This window comes from Phasianus colchicus, chromosome 1 (genome assembly GCF_987193195.1).
Source record: "Phasianus colchicus chromosome 1, bPhaCol1.hap1.1, whole genome shotgun sequence".
Classification (NCBI taxonomy): domain Eukaryota; kingdom Metazoa; phylum Chordata; class Aves; order Galliformes; family Phasianidae; genus Phasianus; species Phasianus colchicus.
Genome location: NC_143436.1, coordinates 172070942 through 172090207, shown reverse-complemented (window position 1 = coordinate 172090207; position 19266 = coordinate 172070942). Strand labels below are relative to the sequence as shown.

Genomic DNA, 19266 nt, shown 5'->3' with positions numbered 1-19266 from the left:
AGTGTCTTCTCGATGTCTAGAAAAAAATGCCTATTTCATGGAATGCTATGTGCTCTAACCACAGTTTAAGCAGTTTTTCTGTTGGTACTGGAATTCCAAACTCTTTCTATGGAATAAAACTAGATTTGAGTCCTTTTATGGTTGTAAGGTATGTGGTGGAACACACCTGTAAAAAAAAAAAAAAAAAAAAAAAAAGTGCTGCTGCTTGTGAGACATAGCATTTGCATATTACATCCCTGCTGTGTTTATTTCAGGAAGGGTAATCAACAAGACAATTAGCCATTATGTCTTGATTGCTTGTGGGATTAGTAAAATTGTATCCCATCTGTATATTGTTAAACAGAAATGCACCCTTCTATAGAAAACTGGATGAATCGAATGATCATTTTCTTGTTTTGGATTCTAGAGCTTTTTATGTCTTTCTGAGAACAGGAGCCTAAAACTCATTCTTTCCGGGATGAATTGGAAAGGAGATAATTGCAATCATTAAATTGTTCAAGTACAAAGTATCCGGATTAGATTGTTTCTGATACAAACGTGAAGGGGATATTTTTGAAAGAATGTATTAGTTCTCAGATATGTTAACTTTACATTGTTTTTGTTCAGTAATGTATGTAAGGTAATGGAAAATTGTACATAAAGATGCGACTCAAGTGTTTGATGGCAAAAATGTACTATTAGAGTTTAACAGCATTGGTTTCTAGTGCTTATTATATTTGCAAGAGTATGAATATGCAAAATGAATCAGAGATAAGCATTAACGGCTAATGTCCTTTTCACTTTGTTTTATTGCAGTCAGAGACTAGAAATGAAAGCACAAGTTGCAGATGCGTTCATAGCAAAATTCCAACTGACACCAGATGAAATGAACCTCCTTCGAGGCACGAAAGATGAGCCAATTACTGAGGTAACTCAGTGAACATTAAAAGCTTTGCCCCGAACTAAAATGTAAAAACATCCTCACTGAATTGTACGAGATCTTATTATCAGCTTGTAGTTTCATTTTTTTTATGGAGGAATGTACCTTTTAACACAGTGCTGAATTTCTGATGAGTTTGAAATGTGTGGTGAAAGATTCTGATTGCGAGAAAGAAAACCAGCATTAAAGTCTAGTTTGCATATTGAGTTTAAGAAGCAATAAGAGCCGTTGTGTATTCCTGCACTTCAAAAAGACCTTTATGGGAACCTCAGTTTTCAGCAAAGATGCCTTAAAACTACTACATGCTCAAATAAAGCAAATGAGAAATTAATGTCCTTCAGTACTAAGTAGCACTGCTTTTGTGTGTGTGTCATAGGACAAGGGGGAATGATTTTAAACTGAGACAGGGGAGGTTTAGATTAGATATCAGGAGGAAGTTTTTCACACACAGGGTGGTGATGCACTGGAACAGGTTGCCCAAGGAGGTTGTGGATGCCCCATCCCTGGAGGCATTCAAGGCCAGGCTGGATGTGGCTCTGGGCAGCCTGGTCTGGTGGTTGGTGACCCTGCACATAGCAGGGGGGTTGAAAGTGGATGATCATTGTGGTCCTTTTCAACCTAGGCCATTCTGCGATTCTGTGTGTGGGTGTGTGTATGTAGGTATGTATATATATATACTGAATATATATATATTACTGAATACTGAATATATTACTGAATACTGAATATTTGTATATATAAAAATTTATTTATTATTCAGTAACTTGGATCAATATAATGTGGGGCTTTCTCTTTATTGTTTTGTTGATGAAGCTTAGGTGCTGATTCGCTTTCAGCCACCTTCCAGGGCAAGTTTTTGAAAAAGTTCATTTTTTTGGTAAGGCAGCTTATTGTTCTGCAGTACGAGTGAACTGAATAATGAGAGAACTGAGTATACTTAATAGATTTTTTTTATTGTAGTTGCATAGAAACCTTTACTTAAATGCAGACTACCTGCTGAGACATAGTATCTCATTCCCACAGGCATCCTGTTCCCAGTTCAAGTATTATTGAAGACGTGAAACAGATAACCGTAAACAATGCTAATGAAAGCATAAATGGAATGTGTTAAATGGTTGTGCACTTGAGTAATTGCTGTATGCTTTTGTACCATTATCATGAAATAACCTTCAGGTTTCTAAAAAGCACATTGCAAGGAACAGTGATAGCAACGCTATGCTATTTACTGAGTGCTTGGTTTGCAGCAGAGCAAGGATTAATCCTTTTGATATTTTGACCTAGTACCTAAAAATGTGCAGAAGTAACAGATAGAATCATCCCAGTGCTACTGAAGTTGCAAACTTCAGTAATAAAGTTTCAAGCACTCTGGTCAATTCTAGCCTAGGTAAAAAGCACAGACTTTGGAGTCAGACTTCAGTTTTGGGGAGATTTTATATGTATGTTTTCTGGGTGTTTATAAATACATGATCTTCAACACAGTTGTTGCAAGACAATGTGTTAAATCAATTAACTATTTTTCTTAAAATACATAACTTTATATGACTTGAAACAGAATGGAACTCTTCTAGGCAAACTGTATTCAAGTCGCAAAAGAAACAGTTACATCTCAATCTCCGGTCTCCTTAATAATGTTTGAAAGAGGACTTTGTAATGAGACCTGTTGGATAGTGTTAGTAGATTTCCATTAATGCTTTAAAATAGTAACAAAATAACCTTCTTGCTCCAACCTTAATGTCTTCTAGAAGTTTTTTTCTTCACTACTGTTGATATTTTGTATGAGATGGAAATGTTACACTGGAAATCCTGGGTTAGTATGTTGTAAAGGCTTAATTTTTCTTAGCAGTTGTTACCCTTATATGAAAACAAAACATAAAAATAATGTAATCATTGTGCTCTATGATGTTTCACTTTACTCCTTAGTTGCTAGTGTTAATAAGGGGATGATAGTGCATTATTTAGTAATACCCTAAGAATCTCCCCAAATTGATACTAAATGTAGAATGTACGCCTTATGAGACAGATTAAAAGCACATCTTGGTGGCTATTAAAAAAAATAAGAAATTCTTGCAGAAAGGAGTGATGCAATGGGACAGAAAAATGTCATGAGGCTATTAAGATGGAATGAAGGATGAGAAGTGGCAGGGAAGCTGAAATTTACAAGCAGCACTTGGAACACAGACCTGCAAGGAACATGAAAATGAAATTAAAAGCGGGAGTATAAATTGCAAGAGGTGTGAATGAGAACTTGCTTTTTTTTTTTTTTTAACCCTGTGTTTATTTTATTTATTGGCTTAGGACTTTTTCAAGGCTTTGGGAAGAGTAAAACAAATACATGATGATGTCAAGATTCTCCTCCGGACAAATCAGCAAAGGGCAGGGTGAGTGTTACTGAAATGCAAGATAACCTTTGCTAATTACAAACAAAAGTTACAGCAGGGTCTTATTCTTTATTTCTCATGACCTTATGGAATATTTCACATCAAAATGAAGAATAGTAATGCCTTTAAATGTTCATACTTTTAATAATGGTACTTCTTACATGTTTCTGGTAGTACTACCTAGAATAGTGTTTGCAAATAAAAATTTTCTATCTTGTAGCTTGGAAATTATGGAACAGATGGCTTTACTGCAAGAGACGTCTTATGAGCGGCTTTACAGATGGACTCAAAGTAGGACTGCCATTCTTTTATTTGTATGAATATGATGATGATGATGATTCTTTTAATTCTCTGTTGCGGATTGAACTCAGCAAAAACATTTTCCAGGCTTTGGGTTTCATTCTTATTGTCTAAAATCTAGCTTTTATGAACTAAATGGTTATTACAGTCAGATAGTCTAAGGAAATTGCTAAGTGTATTGCATTTTAGTTTCTTACAGGTCACCAGAAAGGTCTGGTTTTTGAGAAGTGGCATATTACTTAAAAACAAGCAAAACCAACCTATTTTATTAGGATGCTCTTCTGAATCATTATAGGTGATTATTTTTTCACATCGTCTGGATCCAAGCATTGGTGTTAGGTATCACATCTAAATAGTGTCAAATGTAGATGCTTTTAAATTAGTTTGGTCAGGACATTGACAGCAAGAGGTGTGCAAAAAGCTAGTGCAAAGGGAGATTAAATTTGTTGGCTGTTCTTCAGTGGGTACTGAAGTCTCAGATAGTGGTTGCAGTTTCATCCTAACAAAAATTCAGCAGCATTATGCTGTTGTGTGTTTTCGTTTATGTGATTTCAAAATTCCTGCATGGGCTTTGCAAGATTATACAGTTATATCATTAAAGTGAAAGCAAAAACAAAGAAACAAAAAACCCTCACAGCTTGGTTAAATGCTTGTTCTGTTTTTTTCTCAGTGATTTATCTGGGATGTGTCAATCTCTTACAAAGAAGCCTGACAGAATTTTCATGGTTGAATGATTTAATGTTTGTATGTGGGTGCAAGTAGATAATAAGCTTTCTTCAATTTTTACTTTTGTTGAGATTTGTGATGGATGTCCAGTTTACAGAAGTGTACTGAGGGGAAGTTAATTACATGAATACAAACAAGGCCAGGTAGCACATTCTGGAGGCTTCAATTCAGAATCAGAAACCTTTGAATTTGTAGCCCTTTTTCTTGTTTGTCAGCCATGTACGAAAGGTATTGCATCATAAAGAAGGCACTTTATATCTGTTGATATTTTATAGATGAGTGCAGGACTTTGACACAAGAATCATGTGACATTTCTCCAGTTCTCGCTCAAGCCATGGAAGCCTTACAAGACAGACCTGTTCTCTACAAGTAAGTCAGTGTTAATAACCATCTCTAACAGAAATTAGTATTTTCAGCCTATGAAGCTTGAAGACTGCAATGATTTGCAATACAAAAGACAGTGACAATTTAGTCTTCCATCAGATTTGAAAAGAAATAATAAAAACATATTCAAACTATCTAAAATTCAGAAGTTTCTTTGACATACTTATGATATAGTAGATGTTGGACTTCTTCAAACTGTTTGCTTTATAAATAAAATGACAGACTTGTTGTTTATATCTGAATTTTTCCTGCTCTCCTTGCAGGGTTTTTCTGTAGAGAAAAAAAGCTTTCCAAATGACATGGTTGTCTCATTTAAATTCCCAAAGTGAAAAAATTGATAAATGCTAATTAGCTTTTGCTGAAGCACTACTGATAGTGAGAGCATTTTTCAATAATGACTGTAGAAATTATAATTGCAGAATAACAGAATTGTAGGGGCTAGAAGGAACCTCTAGAGGTCATGGAGTCCAGCCCCCCTACAGCGGGCTGCACAGGTAGGCATCCAGATGGGTCTTGAATATCTCTAGAGAAGGGGACTTCACAACCTCCCTGGTCAGCCTGTTTCTGTGCTCACTGTGAAGGGTTATTGGAAGCACATTGGTGCAGAACTTCCTGCTTCAGTTTATGGCTGTTTCCCCTTGTCCTGTGCCCACAGACTGCTGAAAAGAGGTGGGCCATGTCTCTTTGCCTCCCGCACTTAAGATACTTAGAAACATTAATCAGATCCCCTCTGATACATAGTAGTCCTCAGTTCTTGGTCAGAATTTAATGTAAATTAAATGGTAGTTTGTAGACAACCACGAGGTGGCACTCTAAGAACTGTTTATATTGGAATGACCATATACCTGAGGAGATACCGTTCTACCGTTACTTCTGGTACATCTAGCTTCTTTGATTTTGAGATTTGGTTTTGATTTTGCTCCTTACACACATTGCAGCCAGCTGCTACATTAGGCTGAAGCAAGGGGTTGGAGAGCCCTTTTTTTTTTTTTTCACGGTCTGTCCTCCAGGTCCTTTCTTACAGCTGTATAGGATCATTCACATTTCATAGGGTTCTTTAGAAATATGTTTTGTATTTTCTGCAATAAATATTTTATTAAATGGTGCTTCTTTCAATTTTGTAAAATTACAGTTTTACTCTTTTAAACTGACTGAAAACAGCAAAAACTAAAACTAAAGTATTTTCTGTTTAAACTCACAGCTGTCTACTTTAAAATGAATCTGCAATAGAGACTTCATTTTCTTCCTAACTTCTAATAAACAATACAAATGTTACCAAAGTTTTAAAAGAAATAAATGGCAGGAGGCTTTATATTTCCCAGAATGGCAAAAGTAAACAATATTGTAAAAGATGGAACCATGTCTCCCTTACCATAGATAACCACAGTCAAAAGTGCAGTACTGATGCTTTGTATTTTAAATCTAAAGATAACTTAAATACCTTTGTACATTCGAACTCCTGAGCTTGAAATATAAAAACTAGATCATAGAAGAAAATAACTTTTAATTGCTGTTATTCATATAAGTATAAGCTAAACCTAGCTTCCCTTCCAAATTACTGTCCCAGCATCTGATAAAGGTTGCAATTTGATTGGATGAAAGAGAGAAGAACAGTTTAGAAACAAGATAACATAAACAAAAATTTGTGATGTTAATTTTAAGGTGACAGAAAGATTGTACCCTGGATGGCCTTTTGAAAACTAAGGACAGATCTGAAAAACATATTTCACTTTTTTTTTTTTTTTTACTTTGTACTTCTAACAGAAACAAACATTGAAAACTGTTTAATAGATAATCCATGGAGTTATAGCTCAAAGCAGTGTTCCTCTTCCATCCTCCACCCTGATTTCCACAGCTTTTCCACTGCCTTCTTCTTCCCCTCACAAATGATTATTATTACTTTACTGTTTTGTTTTTTTTTTAATTGGAACTGGACTGAAAAGAGTCTAAGTGTTGTTTTCTTCCCCTAAAATAATACTAAATAGTGTGTTTCTAGTAGAAATAATTGTTACTAATTAATTTTTACACATGTAGGATTTCAGCATTGTCATCCCTTTTCTACTGAAACCAAAATGAAAACGAGTTGCGTTTTTTCTTTTTTTAAACCAAAATTACCATTACTAACTGCTGAATTCAAATCAAATGGGTCTTACAGTCCCACTGTTATATTATTCTGCTGTATTTGTAATGACTTAGCTGGTTATTGGAGGGGGCAAAGCTTGAGTGCTTTCTCCTAACATCTCCTAACACTGTAACGCTGCTATTCCTGGACTGTGGGCGGTCAATGGATTCTAGATTTCTCTCGTATTTAACTGCATAAATTTTATAAGTAATGATTGATTAAATTTGTTTTATCAACCTTTTATTAAAAAAAACAAACAAACACAAAACATATCTTTACTATCTGAGTAAGAAAGTACAGGGTATGAAGAATACTGAAAAAGAAATTTCAAGGTTCTTCACTCTGCTCCCCCCCTTTAATAGTAACTTAGATGGAAAAAAAAGAACAAAAATGAATGATTCATTAAACTATTTGTAGTATAAGAAAAATCTAATTGAACTTAATTTGAAATGTGTATGACACAGTGTATTATTTCAGTGTATTGTTTAATTGTGAGCACACTACTTATTTAACTTCAGTCAGTGAGTAACATACTTTCTATTATTATTATTATTTTATTTTTGTATCTGTTCAGCTGCTGGGTGTCATGGGTAAGTGACACCAAGCCTACTCTTTGGCATTTCTTCTGTTATGTTGGGATAATGTTGTCTTTTTTCTTTTTCCTTATTGTAGTTAGTGGATCATGTTCAAAATACTTAAATTCTGTTCTTCAAAAAAGCAATTGTTCCATTGCTTTCTAAATTCCTGTTTCTAACCAGATAAATCAAGGATGTTAGCAGTGTTCATTTGTTCATTTCACATCCATCAGTTGTTATTGTGCTTTAGCCCCAACAGGAAAGTAGCCTTCTCCAAAAATGAGCTGTGTGTACCTTCTAGGTACCTTCTCTATTATCAGAATGCCATTTGAGATTATGCAGTCTGAGTTCCAGTTATCCATGCTTTAAATATGTAACTGAGATTCATCTGATTGACATCAAACACCCATGTGCAGATAACTTTGTCACTACTAACTATCTGGTGATCTAGAGGAAGGAGGAAGCTTCATGTTGTGGCATTGGTTTGCTTCTTCTGTCATTCAGTTGTGGACCACATGTGAACAGGAGTCCCAGACCTGTCAGTACATGCTTATATGTGCAAAAATGGAAATGATTTTTCATTTATTTATTTGTGTGTGGTAAGTGAATGGAAGGGTCAAGGAAAAACCATCTATAATTTTTTTTTATGTAGAGTCAATAATGTCAGGAATTTTTGAATGCTGTATGGTGGAAGCATTGGTGCAAGTTTTTTAGAACTATAGAAATGATGACTTCACAGAATCACCAAGGTTGGAAAAGACCTTCAAGATCATCTAGTCCAACCACCTATCACCAATAGCTCTCACTAAACCATGTCCCTCAACACAACATCCAAATATTCCTTGAACACCTCCAGGGTCGGTGACACCACCACCTCCCTGGGCAGCCCATTCCAGTGCCTGGCCACTCTTTCAGAAAAGCAGTATTTCCTAACGTCCAGCCTGAACTTCCCCTGGTGCAGCTTGAAGCCATTCCCTCTGGTCCTATCACCAGTTACACGAGAGAAGAGGCCGACCCCCAGCTCACTACAACCTCCTTTCAGGTAGTTATAGAGAGCAGTAAGGTCTCCCCTGAGCCTCCTCTTCTCCAGACTTGTAGTATCTGTAAAACTGAAGAGATTAAATGTGATAACGTGAACTATTTTGTTTTACCCATTTCCATGTTTTGATAACAGGTACACTCTAGATGAATTTGGAACAGCTCGAAGGAGTGCTGTAGTCCGTGGCTTTATAGATGCTCTCACCAGAGGAGGTCTGGGAGGCACTCCCCGCCCTATTGAAATGCACTCCCATGATCCTCTGAGGTACTGTACTGAGAATGTATAAGGAATAGTTCTTCTTTTGCCTGTTCACACTTTGAATCCCTCACACCATAAACCCCTGATTCATGCAGAAATTTCTGTCTTATTTAGGTATGTAGGAGATATGCTGGCCTGGCTGCATCAAGCTACAGCTTCTGAAAAAGAGCATCTAGAAGCTATATTAAAACTTGTAACTATTCAAGGTAGTACTTGATTTCAAAACGTATATTGAGAAGTGATAAGCAAGTAAGTTAAGAAGCGTGAATGGGCTTAAGTTTTGTGAGTTAAGTTTTCGTTTTCCTGGAATCAACTTTAGAATATCATATGGTTGCATTTTTGTCAGAAGTCCTTACCAAAGACGAATACTTCAAATTGCATTCTTTTCATTTTACTATACTTACAATAGGTTTACACTAAATTTACAAAGAGTCATTTTGGACTGTAGCTGAGAGTTCAAAATGGTCCATAAACTGTAAGTATATCTCTCTGAACATATTATCATAAGGTTATTTTTTGAGAATTGTTATTCCTTTCTCTGTTCCTGTGCTACAAATAAGGGAATTTTCACGTGTCAAGTAATAGGTTTCTGAAGGTCAAAGTAGGCCACTGTAGATACAGCTAATAACAAATATCTCTTTTATTAATGAAACTATAGATTCTCATGCAGATTTCTTAGCAGTTTTTCTCTAAGTACGTTGGACCATGATTTGAGAACTTTTTTTCAGTAGAAGCTGTAATGTGATTGGCCTCTACAGCTTCAGCCAGACTTACTAAACAAATAAAACATTTGCTCAGTTGTAACAAGGAAGAGCTTACGTTTGATCTGTATTTTTGGTGAGTTTTTCAGATTGTGAGTTTTAATTGAGTCCTGATTTGGGATTTAGAGTTAATATGCATTCTCATTTTTCTTTTTGCTAGAAATACAAAATAGTTTTTGTAATTAAAGATATATGAGCACGGAGGCTGTTTGAAGGAGGTAGGAACTGTAAATCAAATCGGAAAGAAATGTGGTTTTTTTTAAACACAGTTACAGAATACTACAGAAGTTAATTTAATTTGCTGGCAGTATCTCAGAGAGACAATAAGGTAGGCCTCATGATGGTTGTATGGTAGAGAAAAAAAAAGATGATAATTCTAATCTAATGCTTCTGCTGTAACTGGGGAGTCTTTCAGGAAAAGTTGGCCACACAGAAGATGGTACTGCATTTGGTTCTGCAGTTGGCTGTGCTATTGCCCAGTCTTCCATTCTGTTCTGAAGTTATCCCACCTCCTTGTGCAGTGCTTATCTAACTACTGATTCCTTCTGGCTGGAAGTCAGACTGAGATGTGGTGACCTTCTAAGCAGATATATTTAGAGAATTTCGGCCATAAGTCAGACTAAACTACTTGAGAATACAGAGAATAGAATACTTGAGAATACAGAGAATAGAAACGTTTACAAGAAAAAAAAAATCTGAAAAAATCACCAGGTCAAAACCTCTTTCTAAGAGACCAATATACACAAAATATTCAGTATTGGAAGCAAAAGTATTATAAGCAAAAATATATGCTTTTGTGCTTTGCGATCGCTGTTGCCTACTTTTCAGAAAAGGCAAAGGGGGATTCTTCTCTTCACAATGGGGCCAACAAAGCCTGGAAGATGCATCTGTTAACTATTCCTCTGCGTCTTTGGAAAAAATTCTGATGATGAGCATGGTTGTAGGATAAGATCTGTAAGATGAAACAGTACTTAACAGGATAACACTGAGTATAGCAAGAACCTTTAAGTGGGAAGTGCAGCTTTATGGTTCAGATTAAATAGATAGAGATCTTATGCTTCGTATAAAAACTGATCCTAATCTGGTACTGATGAGTGTGTACAGTCTGTGTGGTGCTGAGAGATTTGAGGTGAATTATCTATGTTGTTGTACAGTTTCAGGTTGCACAGGCTGCAGCAGAAGTTAGTTTAACTTGTCCATTTAAAAGTGGACATCTTGTTGATTTGTGATTATAGATAATGAGAGTGATTTGCTTTCCAGAGGGCTAATCTTTTTAACAAAAGATAGCTCTGGTACAGGCGTTTCTGGAGACTCTTCATCAAAACTGTTTTATTTTCTTTTTCCCTATTCCCTGTAGAGGGAGACCTAGCAGCTAACATAGAGTAGATGAGCAATTTTGAAGGTGAAATGTAGGGAAACACTATCTCACCTATACTAGCCAGTCAAATGTTTTTTATCTCTAGTTTCACCTTGAATAGTTTTTTGGAGGTGGAACTGTTTTATTTTATTTTATTTTAAGTCAGAAATCTCTGAGTTCAGATCACTGTTAAGTCCTTCTTATAAGCCCTATATAATATCAGGACTATGGAGAAGGTGTTGAATTGAATTGGTTAAATATCTTCCCCCTCTCTTTATAAAAGAAAAAAAAAACGACATGTCTATCTGTGGATTGAGACAGATGTAGATTGGTCCCAGTGGAAGAAGACCTGTGCATACCATTGTGGAGAGCTGTTTGCTATTTTGACTTTAGAAAGAACAGAATCTATAGCCCATAATGAAGTATTCCTGAGTAACTTGAAAAGCTTTAAAATTACAAGCTTGCAAACATTAGCCTCTGAAAATTTATCTGGCCAAAAAAGCTATTAAAATGTTAAGCACTGCAAAATTCAGAATCGGTCGATGATTTTACATTGTACTGGACATGAAAGTGATTTTGCGTCTCTTAAGAGTTGTTTAATCTTAATTCTTCCATGTCACTGTGACTTGCTAATAATTGCAACACTTATATAATCAATTGTGTTGGAAGATTTCTTTTTGCTCTTTGCTAAGTCTAAAATACTCTAATTAGATCTGAAAGTGTATGTGATGGCACAAGCATACGATTATACCAAAATTGTAATTCCATGTTCCTTGCTATTTGAACTTGTTTATTTTTGCAGCTAAAATTTCATACCCAAGAACTTGTTAATGAGTCAGTCTGGTTGAGAAGCATGATTGCAGAGATGTGCTTGTTATATTGATGAACCAGAAAAAGGTGGCTGTTCCTACCAAAGAAATATGTAAATTATTAGGATGTGTTGGGGAGTTAGCCATGATGTGGCAGGCCATGAACCTTGTGGTTTGTAATCTCCCTTTCTCCATAAGTATCAATGCATAAAAATATAAACATATTATTATGGCTGTACCAATTTAGAATGTTGAAGTTCTTAGCTATGACCACCATACTGAATTTAGTTGTTTTTTGCTTATGTGGTTTTTCACCTGTCTTGATGTAAAGAGGCATTGTCACACGTCTCTAATCTTCTATAATTTTTTTCTTTGAGAGGTAATCTCTTTTAATGTGAAACAAGATCTGTAAAATACAGCTTCAGGTTGCCTGATTTTTATCACAGTCAGTTTGTTTACTGTTCATTGCATGGGTCCCATCTGAAGATGAACTCCTGTTGACAAGTTTTAAATTAGAATTAAACTATTGCTGTCTCCATAAATCTATTCCGAGTTGTTACTGAAGTGAGAGCTTGAAGATCTGTTGCTTTCAGTTTGATTGATTTATGACAGTGCTGGTTGCCATGCAACAATTAATTTTGTGTTTCATGATAAGACAGGGCAATACTCTCTTTCATATATAGTTTGTGCTCTGATAGATTAGTTTCAACTGCTGCTAGGGATGAAGCACTTGCTAATGCTGTGGTACGCTACAGTGTGAAGATACATATGTGATGTAAGTTGTAACAATGCCATGAGCACGTCACTGTCAGACATGTATATTTGCAGTTCAGGCCTTTCATAATGGTAGGTACTGTTGCTCCTTAAGCATCTCACTCCCCCCCTCCTTTTTTTTTCCTTTAGTTGCAAGAAATGCTAGAGTTGAACATCACTGTGACTGTTTCTGGCTAAAACATTTTTCTTCCAATTGTTCCTTCTCTCTCAAATCCCCAGGCACTGTGTTGTGCTAGGAAGCAATTGCGTAGCATAAGGTAACGAGTCTTCAGGACTGTTTTGTCATGCAACTATTTCTTAATGGTTAGATTTGAAGTTCAGTGGAGGTATAAACTAGTCTTGTAAAGAGAAGAACGTGCCGTTCATAATGTTTTTTATGGAAGAGTAGCTCTTAGATTTGTTTGTTTTATAGCCTTGAAGAAAAGAGAATTCAATTTGCATAATCTTAGCATGTGCTTGCATTCACTGTAGGTGTGGAAGAAAATATTCAAGAAGTAGTTGGGCACATCACTGAAGGTGTTTGCAGGCCTCTAAAGGTATGGTATCTTGCTTTTCTTAGAACTCTAAATATATTAAAACAAAATCTGTTATTCTTTCTCAGAACATTTCTGCAGTGTATTGTCATTGTTCCTTAGTTACAACTGGATTCTCAACTTCAAAAATTATAATGCCCTTCAAAATTAAGGGTTCTGTAGTTCATGGGAATGTGTTTAGTGGTCTAATTAGAAGTAGTGATACAGGGGGAGGTGCTAGGATACTAAATCTGTATCTTGATCTGTTCTGCTTTTCCTGAAGTTCAGTGGTACTTACCTGCAAAAATTTAGCTTTGGGATAAGAGCATGGGAACAGATGTAGTTGGTCAGATGGAAAATCATTTTAACTTAGGACCCTGTTTTTTGGTCATGCCCATGTTATTTTCTTAAAGGATGTTGTGGAATTGTGCAGAAAGATTGTTCTGCAGAATAGCCTCCTCAACTGTTTGTGGACTTCCTAAGGATTTACTGAACCATAGCTACTGTCTTTGTATTTAATAGACCTCAGTAGATTTTTCTTTCATGAATGTGTCAAGTTGGTATAAAATGCTGGTGTTCACAACATACCTAGCAAGAGGAAGTGCACAGCATAACTTTTTGAAAAATCAGTTCCTGTTGATTTTGTTTTGTTTAGTAACTCTAACTCTTGTATTGAAAAAACCATGAAAAATTGTTTCTTAGTTAACATCTTTTTACTTTTCTCTAGACTATTTTTAGTTCTATAACATTCTTTATGATTTCTTCAGGCTGTACTCTCTCCAAGGACTGTACTCAGCAATATACCCCTGTCCAAATATCCTTTTATGCAACATGAAAATGGCTGTGTATATATATATATATATACACACATATATTTTTATACACTTCTGTACATACATATGAATTGGAGAATAAAGTACAGCTGAATGTTGAAATTAACTTTGTGCCCTGAGCTTTGCAAATAAGAGTCAAAAACTGTTTTTCATTTTTGGTCTCATACTTGGATGCAAAGGGAATCTTAGTTGATTCTCTCTGCAACTGGCTTTGCCAAGAAGGCGCTTCTGCACATTGTGCTTCACTGAACAGCAGACAAATAACTTGGAGATTGGATGGTGATTTGTATGTAGCCCTTTCACACATAGGTATGTAGAAGAATAGTGCAGTGATAAGTCACTGACTTTCACTGCTTCATAAGCGCCAGAGCTTGACCTTGGGACAGCTTTTTATGAGTGAATTGAGACTGTATGTACCATGGAGACAAGACATCAACTGTCCAAGTGTAAAGAAATTCAGCACTGTTTTGGTCTGTGTAACCAATATCTCCTGATAAACAGTCAACATAGCTGCTTGTTAGTTATAAAAATATCTAGTTACATACTGGTGGCAGATACGTGATATCTCCTTTGAGTAAAGGAGAGATTAATTCAGACAAAATATTGTCTTTTGAGTAAAATGCTTAATGCTTTGAATATTCCAAATTACTGCATGAAGCTGAAGATCAGTGGTTATAGTTTAGGGATTCTGCAGCTGTTGTTGCTCTGTTCAGTGCTGAGAAGAATTCCAGTACGTACTGGTGTTAATCCGTAAAATGATCTCAGTATTTTGAAATTTTCAGTAACAAGGTGCAACAAAAACCTATAGGGGAATATTTGGGGGCAAGGGGATTATTTCATTTTATTTTTTAAGATTTTTTTTAAGAAACAGCTGCTTGTTTTCTACCCAGAGACTTGGCAACCCCAGAAATACTTTGGTTCAAGCATAAAGTTACAGTTAAATGGACATCCTCTCTTGCTGATTTTTTTTTTCCCATTTAATTTGTTTCTCAACAGTCAACATCGTATTATACGTAAAATGATAGAGATTGTCTTTTAGAATGTATGACCTGAAGAATGTTTGCTTATTCTGCAGGTTAGGATTGAGCAGGTGATTGTTGCTGAGCCAGGAGCAGTCTTACTGTACAAGATTTCTAATCTTCTCAAGTTCTACCACCATACAATCAGGTATGCAAAAGCTACAAAATATGTTAAGTATGTCTTTCTTTTTATTGTAAGTATAATGATTAAAATAGTAGAAAGGATTTTCTTGGCCTTAGTCTTTGTTGTGTACTACGCAGTCAGGGAGAAATGTGCATGATAGCAAGCAAATGTCATTTGTCTGTTGTCATTCCTCAATTCCTACAGAGTCTGCTTTGGAATACAGCATTGATTTGAAAAATAAAGAAGGAATCGTTAATTACTTCTCTATCTGGATGCCAATAGTATGTTAAAAAAAAAAAACTCCAGGAAGCATCTAAGGTGATGGTCAGCTACCACTTGGAAAAAATGCTAGAATTAAATTCTCACTAAAAATTCAATTTTTTGTCTTCCCTAGCTAGCTGTGTTTGGATACTTTTTCTGATTGTGCACTTGCATTTTCCTGTTGAAAAGATGCTTGCTTTATTCTGTATCTTGCTGTTCAGCATTCACCAGTCATCTTCCAACCTTTTAACTGTCCCTAAAAACAGTGAAACGGGAGAAGAATTGGTATCAATGCTCGTTATAGATAGTGGCATTTGCAGTAGTTGATACTGGTTAGAAAGAGCAATAGAGAAAAACGTTCCTCTATAACCATGTACTCTGGTGAAGTGCTGAGAATTTGGGTCACTAGTGCTATGATTTGAGCTTATGCTCAGTATGCAGGTGTTGGATGGAATGGAATAAATGGTTCTTGGCATCTGCTGCTGCATTTAAATTCTGCAAGTGTGATAGAACTGCAGGTCTCTGCTAGAACAGATAGGGGACTTTTTTTTCTTTCATAATATTGAGCAAAACATATTTTATTCCTCTTTTTATTGTCAAAACAGCTGTAAGATTTTTTGCTGTCATTTTTCTGTCTCCAAAGTCTGTTTCCCAGTAGTTATAAAGCAACTGAAAATGTAATGTTAAAATGGAAGGTCTGAGGCAGTCTTACCTGTTGCTTTTTTTCCTGTAAGTGATGTATTGTTTAAAGTTCGTTGAAGTACTGCGTGTTAGCTGAATAATTTCCTCTGTATACAGGAAGTGTGCCCGATTGATGAAAAGAAAATCCGGTTTGACATATAATCCATTAAATGCAACAAGATTCTGAAGATATCTGAAGTATTCTGAAGATCAAGCAACAGGAATTAGCCCTATTATGATGCAATGAACTTTTTATCTGACATTTTCATAGCTTAGAAGTATTTTTACTTTAGATGAAAGTGATAAACTTTAGATAGACTATACTTAAAAGTTATATCTGCTTGATGGTGTGGTTAATTGTGCTTATTCTCACAGTCATCTTAATATGCATATCTTGAAAGCCAGTATGGTTGTTCTTACAACTCCTACATTTTCAACTTTGAAAAAATTATATACGAAATGCGTCTAAAGTATCTGACCTTGTCATGTAGTTAATCTCTATTTTGTTTTCAGTGCTATTGTAGGAAACAGTGCAGCCACACTACTGACTACAATAGAAGAAATGCATTTGTTGAGTAAGAAGATATTCTTTAACAGCCTGAGTCTTCATGCGAGTAAACTAATGGACAAGGTTTGTTTCAAAATGATGCAGCTTTCATGTTTCCAATCTCATGCTTTCATTTTCCTTTTATCTGGCAAGATTATTAGATGAATTGCTGTTTTGGATTTCAATTTTTTCTAAAATTGAATTACTTTTTTTTGTTTCTATGTGCTGGCTATAGAATTCCATAAAAAAGCCTGCACATCTGTGTTTTAATTCTTTTATTACTGTTAGTAAATATGGCTAGAAATAGCATTATTACCCACATTTGTTTACAGAGCAGCAGTGCAGTTTACACAGTTGTAAAATCTATGACAAACAGAAAAATTAATTGTGAAATTTCCCTCAGTGCAGTAAAGCAGGGCCAGCTAATTGAGCTAGATAATTTGTATTGAAGCATCATCAGATCAAGTAATTAATTACTCATGTGAATAATGCCTTTTTTGAAGTTATGCAGTAAATCCCAGAATGGCAAGCTGAGTAAAAGGAAAACTTGACCTTTTCTGTCTTCTATAAAAACCACAAGCATTGTTGCTGTTAGAAGCAGAATATAGTTTTGTTAACTAGACAACTGTACCAAAGCCAGCGTTGCTTCCCTGGTATCTTTTCTTCTCCTGCTGTTTGCTTTGAACTTCATTTCCATGAACTTCTCATTGTTCAGTACCTGAAACGGTTCTTGTTAAGCTTGGCTATGAATACAGCAAGGCAATTGCAATTAAGTTTCAGCTTTCTGAGCTCTTAGCAAAGTAAAAGCAAACTGTTAAGCTGCATGTTTAGTTGCTATAGGATGGTATTGTAATCCTTTTTAACTTCATAGAATCATTAGGGTTGGAAAGGACCACTATGATCATATAGCCCAACCATCAACCCATTGTCCAACCGTTGACCCGTCGTGTCGATGCATTTGTTGTGTTGGCAGGGATTTAGTTCCCCTTCCCTCAGCTTCCAGTCTGGATGTGACTGACTGTGGACACTGCTGTAGTTTTATGTAGTTTTTGGGTTTCGTGACATTAAGCTACCTTCAATGGCACTTCAGTGCAAGTTGTTCAGAATAATGAACAGGCATGCCTATTGAATAGGCCTACTGCATGATGTAAGAAGTTCTGGTTTTTCTCATAAACACAATTTCAGATTTTATTTACAAAATGACAATTACACATACCATATATACACTCAAAAAGTCTGTCCTCAGGATATGATGGAGGCCAAAGACTTAGAGACTCAGAAGTTGATTAGATGTATAAGTAACAAGGGCATCTGCAATTATTTATGAATCTGTGCTTCAGGAGTTAAAAACTAGATAATGGTACACATGTGAAGAATTCTTACTTGTAACTGAGAGTTTGGGGCAGTCCCGTGAATCACCTTATGTTATTTTCCTTTGAGTGGACTACTGAATTGATAGGATAATGTCCTATCTCTTTGTGTCTAAAAATAGTTTTCCTTCCCCAAAAACAAAAGTAGGCTGAATTACATCCAGAGAAACATTTGTTTTCATGAGATAAAGACCTTACTTTGGCATAAATGTAATTCTCCTGTTACTTCATTTACTATGTAAATACACAGCCAGCTTTTATGCCTTTTCATATGTCTCCAATGTTTTTACATGTAGAGGAAATTTTGAGTTGCTTTTTGTCATCCAGATCTTTTTTTATTAATGTGTATTTAGGCCACAATAGTGCATAAGTAAAAGTCTCTTCATAGTCCAACATTTTTACCAGATTTTTGCTATGTATCCAGTACAGCTGTTTCCAGAACTTTTATTTTTTTTAGTTTAACATTAAAGTACTGGAAAATAGACCTTTGTGCTTACGTATATGATTGCACAGACTTTGCTGCTGATGTGTTATACACAAATAGAATGCTCACTTGAAAATTAGTAAATAATTTTTCACTTACACAGTCTGGAAAGTATATATTTTTTTCACAAGTCTGATTCAAAGAATATCAGCTGTCCATTATTTTGATTAAATCACTGTTTTGATGAGAGTATTCCCTCAGTGTCATCAGCTGTTACCAATAACTTAAAAATAATGAGCAAAAGTTTTGCATAGAGATCAGTTCTGCAATATGTATTTCATTTAGAGAGAATATAAGTGTTTTTGTGTTTACTGTTCATAGCTACTGAATTCCATAAGATTTAGTCATCATTACTGGTGAATTTGTAGCTTGATATGCTTCCTCAGCCCTGTGCAAATTTTATTGTGCTGTAGCGTGGGGACAACTGTCTAGATTAAACTGATGTGTTATTGTGTCTTGCTGTGGTATGTTTTTCTAGAATCTACAGTTTTATAGTTGATAGACAAGGGTAGTATTTAAGCAAAACTTGTTTTTAAATAGAAATATGTGCAGGCTTCTGAGACAAAGCAGGTTTCACAAAGCATGCTAACTCCTCAAGACCCTTTCCTTTGAATGACAGGACAGAGATGTGTTTCTCCTCATTACCACAGAAAAACTAATTCCCTGGGTTACTGATTATGTTGGGAATAAAACTACCTTCAAACTGCCTGGCATTTTGTTTCTGAAGCATGGTGGGAAACTGAGATTTCAGGCTGTTCTTTATAGGAGAAGAAAGCAGCTTCCAATACACGTCTGTTTTTAAGAAAGAATCCCATATTGCATAAGTATTTCCACAGGCACAAAGCTATATGGAATCTTAAAGGCAGTCTTAGATCAGGATTCTCCCTCTTTGGTTGTCAAATCGTCATTGTAGATGATACAAGGAAATCCCTAGTTACTTCACAGTGCCTACTGACTTCCTCAGAAGCATTTTCCTATGAACATTTTTTTAATTACATCAGAAAACCTCAAGCATTCTGGTTAAAATCTGAAA

At 35.6% G+C, this 19266-nt stretch overlaps 1 protein-coding gene and 1 long non-coding RNA gene across 2 annotated transcripts in view; one reads left to right on the top strand and one right to left on the bottom strand.

Annotated features, from left to right (window-relative positions):
• The window catches only part of COG6 (component of oligomeric golgi complex 6), a 50184-nt gene that overhangs the window by 13681 nt on the left and 17237 nt on the right, over positions 1-19266 (top strand). The window contains exons 5-13 of the mRNA XM_031615598.2: positions 796-907; positions 3215-3297; positions 3518-3588; positions 4599-4692; positions 8579-8707; positions 8816-8907; positions 12874-12938; positions 14823-14914; positions 16346-16463. Coding sequence (XP_031471458.2) covers positions 796-907; positions 3215-3297; positions 3518-3588; positions 4599-4692; positions 8579-8707; positions 8816-8907; positions 12874-12938; positions 14823-14914; positions 16346-16463 — 856 coding nt within the window. The remainder of the gene's footprint in view (positions 1-795; positions 908-3214; positions 3298-3517; positions 3589-4598; positions 4693-8578; positions 8708-8815; positions 8908-12873; positions 12939-14822; positions 14915-16345; positions 16464-19266) is intronic.
• LOC149920241 (uncharacterized) lies at positions 14937-18298 on the bottom strand. The gene is made up of 3 exons (XR_016462298.1): positions 17011-18298; positions 15864-16035; positions 14937-15407 (listed from the first exon to the last, which is right to left on the bottom strand). It is a non-coding gene; the product is annotated as an uncharacterized LOC149920241 (long non-coding RNA).